General features: G+C 43.4%; 1 protein-coding gene across 1 annotated transcript; it reads left to right on the forward strand.

Moving 5' to 3' along the window:
• The first annotated feature begins 15,125 nt into the window (after positions 1 to 15,125).
• atp5mf (ATP synthase membrane subunit f) lies at positions 15,126 to 16,565 on the forward strand. Its single transcript, XM_056408008.1, has 4 exons — positions 15,126 to 15,208; positions 15,825 to 15,932; positions 16,178 to 16,294; positions 16,420 to 16,565. The coding sequence occupies exons 1-4, from the start codon at positions 15,193 to 15,195 to the stop codon at positions 16,446 to 16,448; spliced, it is 270 nt and encodes an 89-aa protein (XP_056263983.1). The 5' UTR covers positions 15,126 to 15,192; the 3' UTR covers positions 16,449 to 16,565.
• Positions 16,566 to 16,583: the final 18 nt, after the last annotated feature.

Below are 16,583 nucleotides of genomic sequence, written 5' to 3' on the forward strand. Positions count from 1 at the left end.
CACGGGAAACCAAAACACACAAACAACAGGTTATTAAATAGCCCCTTTACCTCCCGGTGCCTCCTCTCTCGCTCCCCTGTGTCGTGCCCGCTCCTGCTCCTCCTCCTCCTCCTCCCCCTCAGCAAGAGGATCCTCTTGGTCTCTGCACCGGACCTGGTCCCTCCTCACTCAGCCGGTCTCCATCAGACAGAAAAGGGAGCGGACCCCGGTGCCTCCTGCCTACAAGCGCTCCGGACGCAGCGGAGGAGAAGGACGCGTGGATGGATGAGGAGAGCGAGGGAGGAGCGGGGAGGGAGGGAGGGAAGGAGGAGGAGGATGTTGCCTCTGGCTGTTCGTCTTTTGCAATCAGTCTCTTCAAACGATCTGTTCAGAGTAAAAAATTAAAACAACCGAAACGCTTTTTCATAATGTGTTTTTTGCCTTTGCATGTTTAATTAAAGAACATTTCCATGGAGGAAATGTATGCATGACTTATATTTATTTATTATAATACAGACTATTACAACTTCAGAAGCTATAATGTACCCGATGCAACAGGAAGCCTCTCTTCACAACATCTAAGGGCAGAAGTCAAGTGAATAATAAATGACAGAGGAGATCAAACAACAACAACAACAACAACAACAAAGAGATGTGATGAGATCGCGTTAAAGACACATTATTGTTGCAGTGAGCGACTACAGTAAATCCCTCAGGAACAATATGAACATTGTGCTCTTTGTCTCCTTTTTGTCTTTCATTAATTTTTTATTTGGCTTTATTGGCACGATGTTTACATGTGTTGCCAAAGCACTTAAGAAAAACTGTGGTTATTAAAGAAGAGGAAAAATAGAGGGAAAGTCACATTCATGCAGACACACAGGCACACACACACACACACACACACACACACACACACACACAGGCCCACACAATTCTGGCACTGGAGCCTCTGTGTGATTGACAGTTTTAGGAGTCAATATGCTAATGCTTTATTATTGGCAGGGGCTCTGCCATATTGCCCCACCCCCCCCCCCCACTGTAGGAACAGAGCCAGGTGGGAATTAGCTAATTATACTGCTGTGTCTTTTTAGGTGTGCAGTACAACAGACCCAGGATCTATTGCTCGTGGGTTTTTTAATATATATTGTTAGAGGCCCCGTGCTGAGGACACAGGGAGATGTTTTGACTGTAAAAGCCAAAATAAATTATACAACTAACCAGGCACGTGCACAGATAGAGCCCTAGTGGTGCTCAAGCACCAGCCCTTTTGCCCTGGATGAGAAAAGTGCCCTTTTTGCTGGAGACACTTTTTTTTCATTCATCAGTATTTAAGAATAAAAGTTACTCTCTCTGTCATAAACTCCCCCCAAATGTGATTTGATATCCGACGGGGCATTTATTTGAGTTCTTGTGAGAATTTCGCCCCGACGTGCTCCACGGCGCTCACAACGTTGTTTTGTGATAAATCAACCACAACATTAGCGCTGCTGAAAACATGACGTCACAACTGGTCGACGTTTCCTAAAACAAATAAACAAACAAAAACTCAGAAATCCATGATTTCAAAGCCTTGCAGCTGTTTACTGATGTCATGTTTGAGTGATAGAGAGAGAGAGATCATCTTTTTTGTGTTGTATTAATGCTGTTTAGACATATTTGAAAGTATGTTTATAAATGTCACGAGAATTCACAGCCAGAAAATAGCAGCTAAACTATTCTAACTATGCAAGCTCTCGGTGTCATGCTATCCTTGTGCATAATTGTTTTATGTGTTATCTCTTTGTTTTGTCTGTTCCAGTCTTACAACGATCAATCTTATAGAAAACGAACAACACAGCTCAGCTAAAATAGATTTAATTTACAGTAATGTAACAACACAAGTGATCCAAACTATAGTTTCTCCTCTTCATCACTTTCAATAACACATTTTCGCTGCTTCTGAATTTCTTCTTGGCTGTTGATGACGATCAATATCGTTCATTTTGAAAATGAGGTCAGAGGGCAATACGGATCTGTATCAGACCAGCGAGGAGGGCAATACGTGGCTGGCATGACGACCCATTATCCAATCAGAACGCTTGTACTGTTGCTATATAATAATTCATCTTTATTCATAAAGAAAATGTAAGTTAGCGGTCTAATCCTGCCCAGAGGAAACGCAGGTCGAGGACAGCATCATTGGTGTTATGCTTCAACTTTGTCCGAATTTTTTTTTTGGCAATGGGTGCCCTTTTTTTAGGTTTGAGCACCTGCCCCCCAAAATGTCTGTGCACGTGCCTGCAACTAACAATTGGCTCAACATCACAGAGCGCATCGAACTGCAACAGCTGCAGCGCTGCATGTAGAAGGCTCATCCCGTCAGTAAACCAAATATTTTATGGTGAATGATAGCATTTGCTGATCTTGAGGAGATTACTAAAACTAAGAAAATAGATAACATCACTCCTGCACTAGCTGCTCTGCACTGGCTACCCATAAAATCAAGAATCACTTTTAAAATTCTTCTCTTAACCTACAAAGCCTTGATTGGTGATGCACCATCATATCTTAAGGAGCTTGTAGTACCATATTGCCCCACTAGAGAGCTGCCTCACTAAATGCCAGTGGTGTATAGTAACGAAGTAGAAGTACTTCGTTACTTTACTTAAGTAGTTTTTTTGGGTATCTGTACTTTATTTTACTACTTATATTTCTGTTTACTTTTACTTTTACTTCACTACATTTTTCAATGAAAACTTGTACTTTTACTCCGATACATTTCCCCTGAAACAGTATCGTTACTCGTCACTACGGAAAAAAATAATCATGAGAAACATCGGGGACTGTTGTGGAACACACCGCAGCGCACCTGAACGCAGCACGAACACCAGGTTGGGGATCAGTGGTCCTTGCTGCGTGTTTTCTATTCCCAGTGATGCCCAGGATGCTAGTGAGCGAGCGGCTACAGATACGACTCATTTCATGTGGAGCAGCAATGGAAGCTCCTCGAACCACGGGGACCAAGATCAACGTCCGTGGCCATATTTGGGCGAACTCTTTTCTTTTGTCGGAGTGAAAGTTCCTTCCTACCGGATGAAGTGCCTCTTATGCCGACCGAAAGCTACGGAGATATGGCCTTCAACAACTCACCAACCTCAGGAAACACATTGAGGTCAATTAAGATTAATCCCATGAGCCACAACGTTAATGTTTAGTCATCATAAACCTGTTAAGATATCTCGCAGTGTTGTCCTCAGGATTGGAGTACGATATATCTTTGGCAGGAGAGGGGGAAACAGGTGTCTGATTGTCCTACGCATGTTGTATGTTAGGCTAACGTTCGCTAGCTATCGGCTTTAGCTCAGTGGGGTAAGAGGGCCGTCCTGCAACCGCAGGGTTGTGGGTTCGATCCCCGCTCTCATTAGTTGCAAGTCGAAGTGTCCTTGAGCAAGGCACTGAACCCCCAGTTGCTTCCGGGGCTTCGCGCAGCCCACTGCTCCTTAATAACTAAGGATGGGTTAAATGCAGAGAACTAATTTCCCCTTGGGGATTAATAAAAGTGTATATTCTATTCTAAATGAGACAATTAGCGTTAGTGTAATAGACGGATCTCTAGCGAGTTAATGAGCTGAAGAAGTGTTGACAGTTGTGAGAATTTGTTGATTTGAGTCGTCTTAGCTAAAATATAATGCTAATCATTACAGCATTATTCTAATTTTTTGTATTAATATTATAAGAGTGACGGTCCAGTAATGGCGACGATATTGATTTGGGACTGTTGTTGTGTTTAACTACAGAGATACAAGTACATATTCACAAATCAACTCTGGATGCACGGACAGTGCATGAAACTAAATGTATAAACTTCAAATTAAAACAAACTATTTTGTACAAAACTTTAGGTTGGGGTCATGACATGTTAGGAAGTGTTATTAATTCTATCATGTCTGTAATACTCTCACTTTATTTCAGGAATGGACTACATCAAGCAGCACATGGAAGAACCTCCTGCAGCTATGTGATGCCACCAGGTCCAGTTCATCTGATGAAGAGGACTTCTTCTTCGTCATCTCAAGCGCATGACAGCAGCAAACAGCTGGATGGAGACGTGGATCACGTTGACTTGCTGAAATGCTTCCCAACTGTGTGCTGCTGTCTGTGAAGCTAGACACACTCTACCTGCACCATCAGGGCCTGTGAAGCTAGACACACTCTACCTGCATCAGGGCCTGTGAAGCTAGACACACTCTACCTGCACCAGGGCCTGTGAAGCTAGACACACTCTACCTGCACCAGGGCCTGTGAAGCTCGACACACTCTACCTGCACCATGTGAATGGCTCTTCAGCATCGCAGGACTCGTCTTCAGCCCCAGAAGAGCGACACTGAAATCTGTCCATTTTGAAAATCAACTTCTTTTGAAGATGAACAAGACATTTTTCACTTTAAAGTGATGATTCTGGTTGTTACTTTTGGTTCTGCTTTTTTCTGTGTTAATCGTGTTTTTATATTTTAGTAATTTCATAGTATTCATATATTGCTAAGTTCATCCTAGCTCATACTCCTTGTTCATGGCGGCCACAGCACCCAAACAAATAAACTTCATAATTCTCAAAATTCGGACCCTTTGTTTTTTTTATTAACAGCATTTACTTTTACTTTTACTTTCAATACTTAATTACATTTAATATCAGAAAATTACTTTTGATACTTAAGTACAAAAAAAATCAGATACTTTAATACTTTTACTCAAGTAGTATTCTCATAGGTGACTTTTACTTTTACTTGAGTAATTTTCCAGTCAAGTATCTTTACTTTTACTCAAGTATGACTTTTGGGTACTTTATACACCACTGCTAAATGCGGGACTACTTGTAGTTCCTAGAGTTTTAAAAAGTAGAATGGGAGCCAGAGCCTTTAGTTATCAAGCTCCTCTTTTATGGAACCAGCTTCCACCTTCAGTCCGGGAGGCAGACACAGTCACCTCGTTTAAGAGTCGACTTAAGACCTTCCTCTTTGACAGAGCTTATAGTTAGGGCTGAATCAGGTTCACCTGGTCCAGCCCCTTGATATGCTGCTATAGGCTTATAGCTGCCGGGGGACGTTTAGGATGCACTGAGCACCTATCTCCTCTTTTTTCTCTCCTTAAGGATGAATTTTCATCTCTCAATCACACGTTACTAACTCTGCTTTCTCCCCGGAGTCCTTTTGACTTCACGTCTCATGGGGTCATCGGACCCTATGAGACGGCATAGATCCTATCTGCCTGATGGATCATCGAGGTCTGGGTCGTGGAATTCCTGCTACCGACGACGCCACTGCCCTGTTGAGACTCCGCCCACTCCTCCTCTCTACCTCCATCTGCCTGATGGATCGTGGAGGTCTCCATCGTGGAATATGCCTACCATGAACTATTCATACACTCTGTCACATTCATTGAATGTATTTAAACTCTAAATCTGTCCTTCTGTACACATGACATCTATTGTTCTGTCCATCCTGGAGAGGGATCCTCCTCTGTTGCTCTCCTGAAGGTTTCTTCCCTTTTTTTCCCCCCTGAAGGGTTATTTGGGAGTTTTTCCTGGTCCGATGTGAGGTTTTGGGGCAGGGATGTCTATGTGTACAGATTGTAAAGCACTCCGAGACAAATTTGTAATTTGTGAAATTGGGCTATACAAATAAACTGAATTGAATTGAATTGAATTACATAGAAACAAATATTCACTTTGATATCCTCGGGTTTCTATTTCTGATTTCATCAGAATCCTGACGGCACATATTGCACAAAGCTAAATTACATCCTGTGATATCTGTCGTGACCCACAGAGTAAATATGAAATGCTTTGGGTTCATGGATGACTTTTCATCTCTCCATTCCACATTATTAACTCTGCTTCCTCTCCGGAGTCCTTGTGACTCCACGTCTCATTGGGTCCATTGGACCTGGCTGGGTCGGATGTCATGGCCCTGCTGATGCCCCGCCCACTCCTCCTCTCTACTTCCATCTGCCTGATGGATCATGGAGGTCTGGATCATGGTCCATGCCTACTACCAACTATCCATACACTCTGTCCTACTCATTGAATGTGTTGTAACTCTGTAATGATTCCTTCTGGTCACATGACATCTATTCTTCTGTCCATTCTGGAGAGGGATCCTCCTCTGTTGCTCTCCTGAAGGTTTCTTCCCTTTTTTTCCCCGTGAAAGTTTTTTTTCTATCTCTTGGGAGTTTTCCCTGATCCGATGTGAGGTCAAAGGTCAGGGATGTCGTATGTGTTCAGATTGTAAACTCCTCTGAGGCAAATTCGTAATTTGTGATATTGGGCTATATAAAATAAACTGAATTGAAATGAATTGAATTGAATTGGCCCAATAGATAAATTTATAAGAACGCAAAAGAATAATACAGAGAAGCAAAAGACAAAATGGTATTCCTTAACGAGCATCAACGTACTATTAGAAAGCCATCACAGCAGATTTAGAACCAAAAATATGACAGCGACTAAAAATGACAGCCTCAAACATATTGAACCTGTTAACACCACGCTCTCCGCCTGCTGTGGCTGAACCATCACAACCTACTGGATGGGGTGATGTCCCCTCAGGATGAATGAACGTTGGTGATCCCTGACCTTTCATCCATCAGGTAACGTCACAGATTGTTGAGAAACATCGTTGTAAACATTTTGTAAAAGGGCGTGTCACTTTAAAAAAATTAAAAATAGAATACTGTTGATTGAATATGTGTAGTGTTTGTCAATTAAACTCTTACAGAATCAAGTGAGGAGAAAAGTGAAAGACTTCTCTGCATGAAGAAAAGCCTTCAGCATCATCAGCATCATCTTCGCTCAATGATAATAATAAAAAGCTCTCCAGTTCTTTACCTCTCCGGGAGCTCCGTTGTTGTTCCCACACCTGTCACTATGTGTGCATGGCAGTAGGTTTTGTTCATAATGTTGTTTATTTTAGGGTTTTAAATGTGCAATAGTTCAAATATTTATTTTCAAGGTGTAGTTTTGCAAGTTGTGCTGGTTGAGTTAGCGAGAGAATTTAAATGTTAACTCACCGACTGCGTTTTCTGTAAAATAATTCCAAAATAAAAAGCATGATTTAAACCTGCCATGTGAAGAACGTTTACATTAAATCTTTGAGCTCTTAACAAATGGGTCGAATGCATTTCCTTCTTCGAAAAACATTTGCAACGCCTGCTATTTAGAAATCTTTTAAATCGTTGTTTCCATCTTGTTGTTAAATCTCGCGGTCGTCTTCTTTTGCATTTTGTTGTGTCACCGGCGAAAAGTGAAAACTCCACAAGAAACCTTCACACAAAGAGCTGCTGAGCCAACTGTGTAAACGATTAAAATAGCAATTCTCATTCATGGGGCCAAAATCATGCCGAATCAATATTAACACAGAAATGACACATACATCACTGAAGCGGGCCAGAAAGATTGTCGCCGACCCCTCCCACCCTGGACACTCCCTGTTCGAGTCCCTCCCCTCGGGGAGGAGGCTGCGGGTCCATCCATCATGAAGTCCTCCCACAACAAAAGCTTTTTTTTCCCGTCGGTCGGGCTCATGGCTGATGAATGGACCCCGACTGACTGTCCCCAGGACTACCTCTTCTTCCACTTTCCTCTCCTCCTTCCTCCTCCTTCTCCTTCTCCTCCTCCTCCCCTCCTCCCTCTCCTCTCCCTCTCCCTCTCCTTTCTTCCCTCCTCCACACACTTTATCACTTTAACACTAAAAACTACACACACCACTTGACACCCCAAACACAAACACATTATTTATTTTTGTCTTTTTGTCTTGTTTTGTTGTTATTGTTTCATGTCAAACAATGTTCAAACCACCAACCAAAAAAAAAAATTGTTTGCTTGCTGATAAACCTGTTTCTGATTCTGATTCTGATTCTCATTCCAGTTCCACATGCTATCCAAGGAAATACAATCACACTGAACAGTAACAGTGACGACACAAGATACAAACCTGCAGCAATAAAGCCGAAGAAAAACACTTAGAAATGCTGACTGCATCAGAAACGACTCACTGAACAACACTAATGTGGTTTAAAGGCAAAGCGTCCTCCATGAGACCAACACACACATCGTGGGGCGCAGCAGGCGCTTTGACGCTGGTCCAGAAACTCATTCCTGAGATGAATTTAATCTGCTAAAATCCTTCCGGATCAAGAGGATGTCGTTTTCTGGTTGTCTGCCTGCTTATCTCTTCAGCTGGCTGTTTGTCCACCTGTCTGCCTCTCACCTGTCTGTCTGCGCTATCGTTGGTTTGCCAAAGTCTGTCTGTCCTGCCAGTCTAGCTCTCTCTCTTTCTCTCTCTCTCTCTTTTTCTCTCTCTCTCTCTCTAAGCAATTACCAATTATGCTAATTTTAATTGTTTGTCATGTTGTTTTAGCTCGCAGCAATCTGTAGAGAAAGAAAGAAGTTACACAACTTTTTTTGCGTTTGTGTGTTGACTATAAGTCCTCCATACTATGGAGGACTCAAAATGACTTAAGTATAAATAAATAAATAAATAAATGCATGAATAAATATACATTATTTATATATATATATATTTATTTTATATTTTATATTTTTTTTTATATATTTTTATTTATTTATTTATTTAATTATTTTATTTATTATTCATTTATTTTATTCATGCATTTATTTATTTATTTATTTATATAAGTCTGCGTGTGTGTTTCAATGTAAATGTCCACATGTGCGTGTGTGTGTGTGTGTGTTGGACTGCTGCCTTGTGTATGCATTCTTTTTATACTGATTTACACATCATGTAATATCCACTATTCACTCTCTAACACTATCTCCAGTCGTCTCTATCTCTCTGTGTGTGTGTGTGTGTGTGTGTGTGTATATGTGTGTTTGTGTTTATGTGTGTGTGTATGTGTGTATGTGTGTGTGTTGGACTGCTGCCTTGTGTATGCATTTCTTTTTTACTGATTCACACATCATGTAATATCCACTATTCACTCTCTAACACTATCTCCAGTCGTCTCTATCTCTCTCTGTGTGTGTGTGTGTGTGTGTGTGTGTGTGTGTGTTTGTGTGTGTGTTGGATTGCTGCATGTGTATGTATCTTTTTGTACTGATTTATACATCATGTATATCCACTATTCTCTCGCTTACACTATCTCACAGTTGTCTCTATCTGTGTGTGTGTGTGTGTGTGTGTGTGTGTGGGTCTGTGTGTGTGCGTGTGCGTGTGTGTGCACATCCCCCTTATTCCGCTCATCCATCCCTCCATCCAGCCCGGTAAAGATGCTGAGGCTCCACAGCGTCTAAAATTTAGCTGCCGGTTCAGTCCGTGACGGCAGAACCACGGCGCCATGACTCTGCATACTGATAGTACGAGCGCCCGCCGCCGCCTCCCCTCGCCGCTGGAGAGGGAGATGAAGAAAGGAGGAGAGAGAGGCGGGCATGTAGGCAAATTAGAGAAATGATGACAAGAAAATGAGAGCAGAGACCCCCAAAAATTACAAGAAAATCAAAGGAAGGAGACAGATGGGGCCTTAATCCTATCTCACAGTGAGAGGACGAGAAGAGAGAAACGGGCAGAAGAGGAGGAGAAGGAGGGAATGATGTGGTAGAAGAAGAAGGATGAAAGGAAAGAGACATGTAAAAGCAGAGGGAGAGGGATCGAGGGATGTAGACAGCTGAAGGGGAGAGGAAGATACAGAGATAACATGGATGGAGACCGAGAGAAGAACAGCTGCAGAGTCTGAGGAAAGAGAAGCAGAGAGAAATGAGTTCCTTGTAGATGGGGAGACCGAGGGAAGAGAGGGAGGGAGGAAGAGAGAAAGCTACAACAGACTGCAACAGACTGCAGGGTTTCCCCTCTGGCGAAAGAGCGGCAGCTCCTCGGTCGGCGTGCGATTGATTTGGAGGGAAATGAAACTCGAGAGGCGAGAACGAGGTCCACCTGAAAGGAGAACGAGTCCGAGAAAAAGAGAGAGAGAGAGTCTGTCGATGCTATTGAGTCTCTACTGAGACGTGACGAGGAGAAAAATAGATGTCAATCATTTGGCATGAAGCACCGGGGGCTGGAATCGACTGTCAGAAGATGAGACCCGATGAGGACCGTTGCCATATTATTCCCAGAGTATAGAAGGAATATTTATTTTTAAATGTGGGGGAAGCTGAGAGTGAGACAAGGAGCTCAGAAAATATGCAAACTCCACACAGAAGGAAAGCCCTGACTGGGAATTGAACCCACAGACCTCTGGCTTTGAGGCGACGGTGCTAGCCTCTACACCACCGTTCAGCCCTGAAAGTGTCTTCACCTTGTAAACAACTGATTTTCAGCTGGTGCATACGCAAAGGGTAGTCCTCAATGAAACACATTTATTTTGAGTTGATATGCACACCATCTAACCTAAATAAATCCAATAAATGAAAGAATTCATACATTTTGTGTTCCACCCATTAAATATAAATATCTATTTTTGTAATTGATTTATTTAAATGTATCAAACAATATTTAAATGTGTCACCTCGAAGAAGGGCTTGAATCGTTTTTGAGTGTAACCTAAATAAATCTAATAAATGAAAGTATTCATACATTTTGTGTTACACCCATTCAAAATAAATATCTTCGTTTTGTAATTGATTTATTTAAATGTATCAAACAAGATTTAAATGTGTCACCTCTAAGAAGGGCTTGAATCGTTTTTTTGAGTTTAGTGACAGGAAGGATCCAACCTGTTGAAGACTCTTCCAGAAGGAGCTCTGCTGAGCATCAAGCTGCATCAGGACCTGTTGTCTCATTAATTGACTCGTGATGTTTCTCTCCATGTGTGCTTTTGTTTGTCTGCATGTGTTTTCTCTCTCAGTTAGTTCAAACTTTTACAGCTCTCAGTCTCACGTCCCTATGCTCTCTCTCTCTCTCTCTCTCTCTCTCTCTCTCTCTCTCTCTCTCTCTCTCTCTCGCTCTCTCTTTCCATCACACACCGGTTGTTTATTACAGGTTGCTATGTAACAACCAGCTCCCTGTGCATATTTGTATTATGTGTGTGCGTGTGTGTGTGTGTGTGTGTGTTGTTTGTGTGCTGTAATTGTGTTTCTCTCTGTCCTCAGCTGCAGTGTGTTCGCAGTAAAGCAATTGGACCAATCTGTCTGATCTGCTGCAGAGGCCTAAGGCCACGCCTCCTTCACCTTCCACACCACATACACAACACTGTCAAACACACAACACTGTCCCACACACACCACTGTCACACACACAATACTGTCACACACACACACCACTGTCCCACACACACCACTGTCACACACACAACACTGTCACATGCACAACAATATCACACACACACCACTGTCACACACTCCAGTGGACTCAGAAGCGTGTTACGGAGTGAGCGCAGGAGGCTCCCGGCCTCAGCGTCTCTCTGTGAGGCTGCAGGAGCTTCAAGCTGCTGGTCTGACAACGAGCTCCCAGGACAGAGTTAACATGCTGATCTTTAGTGTCATATGAACCAGGGTCAATATGGTGCTAATGAGCAGTGACCACACGGTGCAGAGGAGGCTGATGGGAATTATGAGGGAGTGATTAGTTTTGCATGTCAAATATTTGAATGTTTGACCGTATGATGACGCTAGAGGAGCAAAGTCATTACTCAGGAATTATAAAGCAATCGAGGTGCTTTGTCAAGATTAGGAAATGAGATCTTGGAAATATTTTTGCATTTGAAAGAGAAATAGATTCATAGAAAAGCTCACCGCTCCTGGCTTTATATAACAAGCTGCTGCGTCCAGGTCTTTGACTACAGTCCAGTTCTGTTTTATGGAGCCATAAAACTCTCAGTGCAATAACAACGACGTTCAGAACTATTAGCCACAGGGTGAGATAAGAGGGCAGATCACTCAGAGGTTCCACCGGGGAAGAGAACATGAAGCCCGCTGCAGAGCCGTCGTCATCAGAGAGAATATCTCTGTTTCTCTTTAACCAGGAGGAAAGGAAACTATAGGCTACTGTTATAAACGCTTTATTTATGCTCATGAGCATGTTTTAAACTAGACGGGAAATTGCCTAATTAATTAAATGGAAAACAAGAACAAGAAGAAGAAGAAGAAGCTATTAAAATGGCTCTATTAGCCCCTTTTGGGCTCGGTTAAATCTTGATATCTCCTCTGTTCTCGCTCAATGCTCCACAAAGTAAATGCAGTCTGCAGTGACAGAAGCTCTAGCTCCACTGAGATGCCCTTGAGCAAGGCACAGTATTTGTACAGTAGCTGTTCGTCCGACTGACGATAAGCGATGAAGTCTGTTCGTTACACGAACATTAGCGACAAGCTGCATGAACACAGCAGCATTTAGCTGCTAAACAGACAGGTAACCCCCTCAGGAGGCGGTGGAGAACAACAGCATGAAGGGGACATGTTGGAATCGTCATAGCAACTTAAAACAGCGTATGATATGTCAGTGTTAGCTTATTGGACCGAGCTATGATAGCTCCTTCTTCCACTCTGCATGCTAAGCTAGGCTGCGCTAAGCTAGGCTACGCTAAGCACCTGCTGGCTCGTGGTGTAGCAGTGCTCTCTTCTCAAAAAGAAAGCAAATAAGAAATACACGTCAAAGTATTTCTTTAAAAGTAGAAAGAAGGTCAACGTGGAGCATCACAGCTCATCGACAGCTTGAAGCGGTGGGAAGGTTTATGAAGCGCCGAGCACTTTGAAGTGACAATAAGTAGACCTCCTTTATCTTTCTATAAATGCTTGACAAATAACTTCCACGACCAGATTCAGGCGAACTTTGAAGTGTGCTGCCGGCCTGTTTGGTATGCAGCAGAAGTGCAGCTCTGATTTGTCAGCGGGACATTAGCGGCCATTACATTTAAGTGTGTGAGGGAATGTGGATGGGAAAGTTTGATTTAGTGTCTGAATGAAGTGGTCCCTGTGGAGTCTTTCTCCACATGTAGTATCCTCTTTCCCTCTCTGTTTATTCATGTCTCTCTCTCTCTCTCTCAACACACACATGGGCTCCTCTGGGACCCTCATCAGGCCAGCGAGCTCCTTTCAGCAGCTCCCCGGTGATCTCCATATCTCTAATGAGATTATTGTAGTAATGGGAGGGCGGATGAATCCATTTCCCACAACCCACTCCTCCTCCTCCCGCCTGCCCGTCCATCGGTTTGTCTCTTTCCACCCGAGAGCTCTCAACCGGGAGAGAGGGGAGGAGACGGGAAACACACGTCAGTAAGAGGAGGAAGAGATGGCATCCGTGACAAGGAGCGGGGTTAAGAGAAAGACAAGAGAGACACCGAGGGGCGAAAGAGCAGGAGTATAGAGGAGAGAAATCGATGTGATGGAGAGAGACGAGGGGGGTGGCAGAGGTGAGAGAGTTACAGATGGGGAGAGGAGAGAGCAGAGGAGTGTCGATTTGAGAGGAAACACAATGGGAAGTCGAACAAATGGAATGGAGGAGGAAGTGGAGCATGAAGGATGCATGAACAAGGAGCGACTGGGAGACTCGCTGTTTAAAGGTCATGTGTTTTTTAGAGAGCCGTGTGCAGAGAGAGACATGGACTCAGTCCCCTCCTCTCTTCTTTCCTTCATCCCCCTCCATCATTCCCTTCCTGTTGCCACTTCACCCTTTTTGTACTCACAGTGTTCATCTTTTTATTCTGACCTCATCCTCTTTCATCCCTGTCTCCTCTCTCTTTCTCTCTCTCTCACGGTCTGTCTATTCTTCACCCTCCCTCCCGCTATCTCTTATTATATGTCCCTCCATATCTCTCCATCAGCTTCAAAGAGCTGTCTCAGTGGCAGACCTCGAGGGCACATGTCCCTTGAGGTGGAATAAAATCATCCGTTCCCTAGTGCTGTGTGTGTGTGTGTGTGTGTGTGTGTGTATGTGTGTGTGTGTGTGTGTGTGTAGCTGGTACACACTCCTCTGAAGTGCAGCGAGGCCCTAGGCAGTGCAATAACAAACACACTAAACCAATGAACATGCAGGTGAGCCCGGACCACAGGGTCAATTCTGGACTCTAAATGAGTTTATATGACAGTGTTGTCTCAACCTTTAAAGTCCAAATGAAACGTGGGCGCTCGTGTCTATCTCAACACACTGTGTGTGTGTGTGTGTGTGTGTGTGTGTGTGTGTGTGTGTGTGTGTGTGTGTGTGTGTGTGTATTCAATAGATGCATTTGGGAATCTGCCATCTCTGGGGGCGAGTGCTGGCTTCTCAGTTTGGATTAGAGGCATGTGTGTAATGTAGACAGAATAATTTTTTTGTTTTCATAAGGCACATTCAAACATATATGAGTCCCAGTTTGGGATGAAGGCTAAAACCACAAGGGAGAGAGAGAAAGAGAGAAAGAAAGAGAGAGATCAGTGTAGAGTGGGCGGTATTGATCGGTGGGCTTGTTGAGAAGGGACCTGAACTACCACATCACCGTCTCTGACCCTCACACACACAAACACTGGCCTCAATAAGATGTTCACTATATCTTCAGGTACATTGTGTGCATCAGTGCTACTGGCTGCTCATTGATTCATCTCTATTGAAAAAAAACTAATTCCCTTGATAGATTTTCAAGAGACCATATGTTAACCCTTAACGTCACTATTTAAAAAATTTATTATATCTATCATATTTTTTTAAAGGAGAGGTTTATACAGAAAACTGAGGAATCGGAATAGAGAAACCTACAGGTAGCTGGGTCAAGGTATTCTGAAATGATAGTGTTACTTTGAACATATTGTAATGCTTAAATGCAAAACGTACTTTGCTTTTAAGGGAAACTCAAGTATTTTCGTACCTGGATTCACTAAATCCTTACCTTGATCTCTTTACAGCCTTCTTCCTCTGTGGGCCTCATTAGGGTCACAGCACCCACAGGAACACCAGCAGGCTGCGGAACAACAACCTTGTAGCAGCTGGTTCCCCCTTCTCTGCCTTTTAGCAGGTGTACCTGAATAACTCCCCTTTAAGATAAGATAAGATATTCATTTTACGTCTTCAAATACATGTTTTGTAATAAAAGATAAATGTCTTGTCCGAATGGATTTTAAATACACGTACCGGCAGTTTGTTGTCATTCGTGATTGTGCCTTTTATTTCTGGACGCATTCGCTCAGTTTGAGGCTTCTGGTTATGTTCGCTCTGCTGCCCTCTAGTGGCCAGAAGTACGCACTAGATAATCTCCCATAATGCACTTCGCTCACCATTACCCATCATTCCCCGCGGCCAGCTCTTCGCACCAGTCAAGATGGCGGACAGACCAGGTAACATAGCGTGTCCTATGTCAAAATAACACAATTTGTTCTGTTTTGTGTGCTTTCTTGTTGGTTTATTGTACGTTTCACAGACGCTGCGTGTTTAGTTGACCAACGGACCGTTTACTAACCGTCTTTACGGCTGTTGTCCGACTGAAGGCCGCAGTGAAGCCGTTAAGTCACCTCAAGGACTTTGCGTGTCATTGCCGGGTTCTCCGTTAGATAGAAGCTGTCAGTCGCTTTCGGACATTTAACCGAGGTGCCCGATGATCGAAAGCTTTAGATTTGACTTTCAGTTCGTCCGGATCCGTCATGATTACGTTGTCTTTGCGTGTTTAAAAGTTGTGTCACAGTGGCTAGCTCGCACGGTAGCCTGCAAACCGCTGGACGTTAACTTTACGTCTCATATCTGATAATATCCTAAAAACAAGTGAGCCTAAATTAAACCATAAAGGCGGTGCTTTTGATTAACAGCGGAGTTTTCAACGTTGGGCCAAGAGTCCATTGTTCAAAGTAACCGATATGAAGTGTCAAAAGTTAGCCCGAGATGGACAGCTGGAGTTACGGTAGCAGAGCCGCGGCATGGTGCGTTCACTGTCCTCACACCGTCTCCCTCTGTGACCAGTTCCCGTGATTGAGAAGCGGCTGATGGACGTGAAGCTCGGCGAGCTGGGGTCCTGGCTTGGAGGTCGCGACTTCACTCCCAACGGCGTCATCTCAGCCGTCCGCAGGGGTGAGACGACAACGCCGAAACGTTTTTATCAAGGCAGGAACTATCTGAAAAAAGTGGCGTCAACGATGTTCAATGAAATCAGTATTTTATTTTTAAAACATGATTTCATCCAGAGCACTGGGGTCAAGTCCCCTCAGTGAGAACCTTTAAATGGTTTAAATTAGTGACATTCGTGAGGGTTTCTAGAAGGGCGTACACATCCAGATGTCTTCAGCTGTGGTTAATGCGGTTTGTTTCTCTTCCAGGCCACGATAGATACTACAACAAGTACATCAATGTGAAGAAGGGAGGCATTGGCGGTGTCGCTATGGTGCTGGTTGGCTACGTGGCGTTGAGCTACTTGTTTGATTTCGAACACCTCAGTAAGACATGCACAAACTTCCTGTTTATAATATGCTTCCTTTTTACATTAGTGCCACTTCTCCAATATTTACATTTATTTCACTTTGATTTAATGTCCCTTTCCCCGCCCCGTCTTCTCTTCTAGAACACGATCGCTGGAGGAAGTACCACTAAGCTTCAGCAGCTTTGAGGGGTGGAGCTGTAACCTTCGGTCCACCTGTTCTTTCTACTCAGCTCTATTGAATGTGATTGTTGTGACCAATAAACAATACTAAGATTTATTGATGGATATTATGTTTTGGTGTGTGA

This window comes from Pseudoliparis swirei, chromosome 23 (genome assembly GCF_029220125.1).
Source record: "Pseudoliparis swirei isolate HS2019 ecotype Mariana Trench chromosome 23, NWPU_hadal_v1, whole genome shotgun sequence".
NCBI classification, from domain to species: Eukaryota; Metazoa; Chordata; class Actinopteri; order Perciformes; family Liparidae; genus Pseudoliparis; species Pseudoliparis swirei.